We start from the raw sequence: 7506 nt of genomic DNA on the forward strand, positions 1-7506 counted from the left end.
CTCATGTATGTGTCTCAATGCACGAGAGTATAATTTTGAGTACAAAATATGAATAACGCAGATTTTAGTCATCTATACTTCATTGGTTTCAAGATATTTTCTACAATTTAGTTTGATTGAAATTTTTTATTTTTTTTTGTGCATGATTGAAATTTATTTTTTATTAAGTGTCATATCTATTGGAGGAGACAAACTATAATAAGCGGGTTCAACTAAATCCTTTAAAGTAAAAAAAAAAAAAAAAAAAAAAAAAAAAACATATGTCTTTATAAAGTTTGTATTTTTTTTTACGATGATATTGGTATGAAATTTTCACCGCTATTTAACGATGACTAATTTCTGTCGGGAATCTGTGGGACATATGCGTTCTCCGCTCCCAAAAAAAATCTTGTATTGTTATAAGAAGTTGTCTCTCATTAAATTGAATACCGAATTTTTTTAAAAAAGTGATAAATAGCTTTAGCTAAACAAACCATTGAGATATTAATAGTTAGTTGGTTCAGTGGTGATTGACGCTGAATTTGGTAGGGATGACCACGGTTCGATCCCCCGCAACTGCAATCGGTAGGGGGTTGGAACCACTTGATACCAGAACTGATCCCCGAACCAGATTAAACTAGTGGTGAAAGAAAGAAAGAAAAAAAAACCATTGAGATGTTAATTAATATTGAATTTTGGAAATATGATGAGTACTTGAAGAATGTAAAAAGAGCCAGACTTTGACATGCATATTCTTTAAGTTCTAGCTGGCCAATAACATGTGAGTCACAAAGTTCTCCATCCACTTTGGTGATTGCATGAGTGATGAGTCTCTGAATCTTCAGGGGCTTAGGCTGAATTGTATAGTATGTAACTATGTACCATTAACTAGACTTGAACTTGAGTCCACTGTGCTTCAGAAGCAACCTTGTACTTCTGTATGTTAAAGGCTTAAAGCCTCACAGATATCATGTCTCAGTGAGAAATGACTAAGAATACAACATACCTTTCCCTTTGCTAAATGCCAATTCAAGTGCCAAGTTTGACATTAAAATTCCTGGAACTGGCTTCATGTTACTTTCTTATAGTATTGTTGAGAGATCATCGTGCTTAAGGTTTTTCGTGAAGATGTTGTATCAAAGTTACTTATGTAGTCACTCTTAACACAATTTGTCGATCCAACAACCCAGTGTGACTCCTCCTCATGGCCTGACAACGGTATCAAAGCTCAGTTTGACTTGATGAGGGTGTGAGTTAAAGTTCTACGTTGGATAGAAAAGTTGAGGTTGAACAACATATAATTGAGAGGATTCATAAATTCAATGTCATAAGATTTTGGATGAAAATGTGGTGTTAAAAGTCACTTGTGTAGTTTTTTTTGTTCAATATACTGATTCAACCGAATGAGACTCACCCTCATGACTCCACAAGTATCAATTTTAATCAATACTTAACCATCAAAAAAGAGATGAGATAAAGACTCTTCAACACCACAACCAATAACACAAAAACAAGAATACTCCCGAGACAATCTCGCATCGAAACAAATTGACTTTTGTCGGATTAACTAATTAACTTATACGATGATTTTTTTTTTTTTTTTGACTAAAACTTATACGACGATGATTAACTAATTTTTTCAAGTTTTATTTATGAGACATCTCTAGCCAAAACTGGACTTGGGCTTTTCTTAATGCGCTCAATCCAAATGCTATATTGGACCCTACAAGAATCATACTCAATCAATTCTTATATTGTCAAATAATACTATTAACTATTTATCAAATAAATAAATAAAATAAGATAATAGATAGTTAAAAATATTATAGAAAAAAGACAAAAGTAACAAAGTTTATAGGTTTGATGTTTATAACTTTAAAATACCAAAAATGGCTGCCATATTAACTAACTCATTAATGTCCTAACACTCCTCAAATTACATTTTGAGAATCTCACATGAAGGAGTGCAATATCATCATTATCCAATAATAAAGAACAGATGAAAAGCCAAATGAAAATGGTCAACACAGAAAGAGCTCAAGACATCTCCATGAGCATAATTCCATTGGTAAGAATATTGCATTTTACATGCAGAGCTGAGGTTCGAACCCGGAATCTCCCACTTATTCATCTTAAGAGGTGAATTTCTAACCATTAACCTACTTAACCAAAGAAAAAAGAGCTTAAGACAATTCTATTTTTATATATTTATATTATTTCTCTATAAGGAAACATAGCTTGTTTACAATTACAAAGAATATTGAAACAATGATATATGGTAATAAATTACAATCAATAAAAATCTAACATGTTGGAAGATTGGATATAATTAAGGACCTCTATTCCTTCCTTAAAAGTTATAGCCACAAAGGATTGCCAACTTAGCTGACAGCTGTGGCCAAAAATATACTTAAAATGTAGAGAGCTTCTTGAGAAGTAGTATTGAGGTGAAGAGTGGAGGCAAAACCAAGATATTAATGAAAAGACCTGCAAAAAATTCAAATTAACTATATCACAAAGTTTTCAATCTCAACCGTCTGATCATAAATTAACGATCCAGATCGTTTAAAATTGATTTTAGTATAGTATAATTTGAGTTGTGTGATCTTAGATTAATGGCCAAGATGGTTTATTGTGTGTAATCGCGTGCTTTTTCTACAAGAGGTCATCTGAGTCGGGGAAGTCACTTACATCTTCTACTTATCTGATTTTTTAAATGTCAAGAAAATTTGGAAAAAAAAAATGTTTGTATCAATACAGCAGTGTCGAAGATGATGCTTACCGTTTTGAGAAGACGTTGATGTAGGAAGCGAGGGAAGTTTAGTAGCTGCAATGCCATGAATTCGAGGAACAAATGCGTAAGTTGTAGTAAAGAGAGCTGAGGACAGTAATTGGTCACTATAGAAATGTTACAAAGAAAAGACAATCAAAGAAAAAATAGGATAGACATACTTCTATTGCATGAAGATTGTAGCGCATGAGACTTCGAAGGCCATGGAGCAACAATGTTGTCATTAAGGTCGCAAGTGAATCCAATCCCTGAAGTTTTATCGAATACTGCATCTGAAGGCAAACTGGGCAAAAGGCAGCCGGATTCTAGATCAAAATGAAATGATTATCAGTAAGTTCACATACTATACAGCACTAATAAAAAGATTTAATGTTATAAATGGTACCTTGCGAGTTAACTGGTTCATCGATGTGAAAATCCAACGACGACGAACATTAATATACAGAACACGACAAGCACAAATATATCAGTACTAGTGGAAATGGTAAAATAGTAGCTTCATGAGAAATTAAAGGAAATATAGCAATACAAACCTTGAAGAGAAAAATCCTTCAAGCTTATGTGACAAAGATCATAGACATTATATGAGACATTTTCTTTCTGTAACTTCATTCCGAGTGATACAGCACATTTCAAGGCTTGAAGATTGGTAACAAAGCTTTGTTCTTGCAAATATGACACATAACTTTTGGTTGCTTTGCAGCAAGTTGTATGATTTCTTATCTGACTTCCACATTCTTTCACAATTCTTGTGACATTCGGAAAAACCAACGGGCAAACTGAGTAAATTTATTATAATAACATTGAACATAAACATGTCAGATGTATGCAACTATAGAGCAATAAATTAGCCAAAAGTGAATAATCAAACTTCATGTATGATGATTATTTATTTTTATCGTTGCTCACCTTTGTTTAGGTTGCAATTTGAAATTCCTCTAAAAACAGTATTTGCAGTGGATGGATTGAGTTTTCCGGCCAGCCAACGTAAGACGATAATCTTACAATCATTGATCCGAGCTGTCTTCCGAGGCAAACTATGGTTTCCATTTGAATTTGACATATCATTCAAGGCAATTTTTCTAGCAGCATAATGTATTGCATTTTGGCAAACTTGTTCACAGCACTCATTTACAAGATCAATTTTTCTACAAGCAGTTAGAAGTATAGAAGTGTCTACAATGCTCTCGAATTCGTCGACAGATGCAACAGGACATGAGGCTTCAGTGAGATTTGATGGATGGATTGAACATATATGGTTTAGATTTTCATTTGCTCCTTGACTAACCAAAACTTTGTGAACATCAGAGAGGCAGTGCCAGGCATGAGTTGTGTTCAAAGCTAACACTCCTGAGTATTTACTTGACTGACCTATTAGGGTTACCAGCATGGCTTCATATTGAGGACAACATACAACATTTGCCAAATAGGGAGCAAAGGAAGTCCAGCAATTTGTCGCAGTTTTGGTTATTATATCTTGAGTAGCTGAGAAATTCAATGAACATAGGCCTGGAAGTAAAAATGAAATTTATGTCATCTCAGAAAACTGGAAGCGTAATTCAAAGAATCTCAAAATAAATGCTTAAATTAGAGTATTCTTCTTGTTTTTTTGGCATTAACCCTCTAATTCCCAGGGGAAGGGGCCCCCCGGTAAAGTAAAGTCTGGCCAAAACTTGTTCCCATCACGAATCAAACTCGAGTTCTCCCTAGTGATTCGTCCTAGGGGGAACTCATTAACCACTTGAGCCCAATGTCTTGGTTAACTTAGTGTTCTTCATTTTTCTGTCCCCGACAGGCAGAATGGCTTCTGTAGTTTTTCTATTATCCTTTGCTTAGGGTTTTATCGACTTATATCGTTACAGAATACAAAGCTGTGACTAACTACCAAGGTTCAAATTACTTGTTTTTCTATTTCGTTCATTGCACTTTCAGATCTATTCACTATGCTACTCTATGCTCAAGTGTCTCACCCACATATCGGTGAATATGGTTTATACTCAACACATATGCACTTTCCATAGACACTCATAACAAAGAATAGAACTGGCGTTTATGCACCTCAACGCAACATTGAACTCAACAGTACTGCAATTTCACCAGTTCCACTCCACAGTACCTAGTCTATGGCTAGTTTCATACCGAACCCTTCACCATTCCTCATCATACTTATATTGTACAATAATAAGATTCCTTTCACTTCAATATTTGAAAACATTTATCCATCTAGTTATTTTATGTAGCACCGACACCTCAAATTAAAGACGTGTTCGGAATTCAACATGTGTCGGTGCCCGACATTGACACGACACCAACACATGTCATTACATTCAATTATTCTATTTTCTCAAAGTATTACTAATGTCGAAATGTCAGGTGTTTGTGTTTGTGTTTGTGTTTGTGTCAGTGCTTCATAGGTATTGGGTCTAAGCCTCCCCAGGACTTAATCCTGGCTCTGCCATGCTCTCGTCTATTCTCTAACAACTATAATGTGTGAAAGGGTATACATAATTTTCCGAAACGAGAAATCAGCAAACAAAAAATTGCAAGGTCTCACATTGAAAATGTTTAAAGGGAAAAGAAAACATACCTGATAACTTAGGCACAGAGTTATTTGTGAAAGGCATCAATGGAGAAGGAGCTAAAAGGGGAATAAAGGGTTGTGGCTGCGTACTTGGGGAGATATCAGAAGGCAACATATCAACCTTGGTTTTGATAGAAAATGAATATTGTGCACCACTGATTGGAGAGCCCTGAGACTTGTTCATTACTGCAAATTTAGAGGATATTTTAAGCTTAAGGAGTTAAAATTTCAAGAAGAAATTGAAATAATGCTTCCAACATCGTTTTACATTGCAAATATAAAGGATTTTGATGTCTCTCCACAATAAAATGGTTTGATGTGTAACCACAACTGCGAGTCTGCGACCGAAACCGCAATTTTAAACCATGATTCGGATATAATACAATAGTAAGCCACTAGAATTGAACTAGAAACATATTTGTATAGTGTTTATGGGGACATGTGTGTTGTTCGGGAGCAACATATCAATGTTCCAGGTTCACAATAGAGAAAAATGTCACATGGTCACCCAAAACCTTAAGCATTGTTAATATATATCATTTCTGTTATATATCCAACATCAAACCATTCATAATCAATGTGGGACTAACCACTCACACTTAAATCCAGAAATATGTTAAAACCTCATGCAAATATTGTACCACACAATAAATTTGGCATAGTAAAAAAAAACAATTACATCATTAATGTTAGGTCCATGAGGTCCACATTAGGCCAAGAGCAACCACGCAAGTAAATTGATACATTGAGATAAAAGTAACGAAAATTTAGACCTAAAAATCAACTTTTACTTTTCCAAACAATCTGGAACTTCCGAACTCACATTTGGTACATAATAATTAATGCATAGAAATTAATATCTTACTATATCACATGCCATTCTACTCAAAATTGAAGCACAATTCTAATGCTCATTGGAAATTCACAATTATATCTAATATCTAATAGAAATATATAGGGACCAAACCATAAAAATGCAAACTTAAAAGGCTAAATGAAGTAATAAAAAAATTAAATTAGAATTAATGGGTCATATATGTAAATATCTACTAAATTAAAAACACATACATAGAAGAAGATGGAGAAGAAACACAGTAATCTTAAGAAGACAGCAAGAGAGCACTCCCTTCATATTTGAATCCCAAAATGATGAACATTAAGAAGGCTGCTACTGTTTGAGTCTTCAACTTAAAACCACTTTCTCATCACTTCACTCACTCAAACTCTCACACACATGAGAGAGAGAGAGAGAGAGAAAGAGAGAGAGAGAGAGAGTAGTGAGTAGCAAGCATTGCCAGCTATGTTATCAGGGAAGATCATGTGCAAAACACGTGATGGATTTAAATGCCAAGTTGAGTGGTAGATAGATTGTAAAGATAATCTGGTGTTACCTCTTATCCCAACATGGACTGACATGCTTCCCTTTTGACCCGTCTGATGGCCTCGAGAGGGGCTAGGAACCGTTGGATTTAAGGAACCAAAAACAAAGAACCACACATTGAAATGAAATTCTTTGAATATTTATGGTAGACAATGTCAATCTGTGAAGCCCGATCCTTCAAAAACGACCCGATATCGCTAATAAGCTAGCTGATAGCTTATGGCTGATGGCTGATAGCTTTTATCTTCTAGCTGATAAGTTGATTGAAGTGGTTGGTAAAATTAGCGGTTCAACTGACTGATAAATATAAAATGATATAAAAGGACATCTTTAATTCAATAATTTTTTTTATCAAATTAATACTAATTAAGTTAGTTAGAATTTAATATTTTAAGTTTTTTTTTACAATATTTTAAGTTTATTAATTCAATAAATATATTTTTCAAATATTATTATTAAACTAATTTTTATATGCTGAATTTTTTTTAAAAAAAATATTTTCCTTTCGGTTGATATATTTTATGGAAAAATAACAACAAAATATATTCACAATATAGCATAATGGTTAATTATAGTAAGGTACGTTGTTTCAAAAAAAATTATAGTAAGGTACGTACCTATGAATTGATAAAAAAAATAATATCTTTTAGCCTTCATATTTGAAAATAGATAATAAGGCAATGTTAAAACATATTATATACATGTGATTTTAAAAGAAGCAACGTTAAAACATGCATTTACTTAACTTATTTTATTTTAAATTCTAATGATAAT

At 33.5% G+C, this 7506-nt stretch overlaps 1 protein-coding gene across 1 annotated transcript; it reads right to left on the minus strand.

Annotated features, from left to right (window-relative positions):
• Nucleotides 1-2203: 2203 nt before the first annotated feature.
• On the minus strand, nt 2204-6611 carry LOC123920300 (uncharacterized GPI-anchored protein At1g61900). Its single transcript, XM_045972566.1, has 8 exons — nt 6420-6611; nt 5358-5537; nt 3680-4279; nt 3304-3549; nt 3156-3167; nt 2932-3075; nt 2762-2806; nt 2204-2466 (listed from the first exon to the last, which is right to left on the minus strand). Exons 1-8 carry the CDS (start codon nt 6481-6483, stop codon nt 2390-2392), a joined length of 1368 nt encoding a protein of 455 aa, XP_045828522.1. The 5' UTR covers nt 6484-6611; the 3' UTR covers nt 2204-2389.
• Between the last annotated feature and the right edge of the window lie 895 nt (nt 6612-7506).

The sequence above is a fragment of the Trifolium pratense genome, linkage group LG4, assembly GCF_020283565.1.
Source record: "Trifolium pratense cultivar HEN17-A07 linkage group LG4, ARS_RC_1.1, whole genome shotgun sequence".
NCBI classification, from domain to species: domain Eukaryota; kingdom Viridiplantae; phylum Streptophyta; class Magnoliopsida; order Fabales; family Fabaceae; genus Trifolium; species Trifolium pratense.

Coding starts and splice junctions, on each gene's coding strand:
- LOC123920300 (XM_045972566.1), bottom strand. CDS start 6,483: ATGAAGGGAGTGCTCTCTTGCTGTCTTCTTAAGATTACTGTGTTTCTT. Junction 5,538..6,419: donor TCTTCTCCATCTTCTTCTAT/GTATGTGTTTTT, acceptor CTAAATTTGCAG/TAATGAACAAGTCTCAGGGC. Junction 2,807..2,931: donor ACAATCTTCATGCAATAGAA/GTATGTCTATCC, acceptor ATGGCATTGCAG/CTACTAAACTTCCCTCGCTT.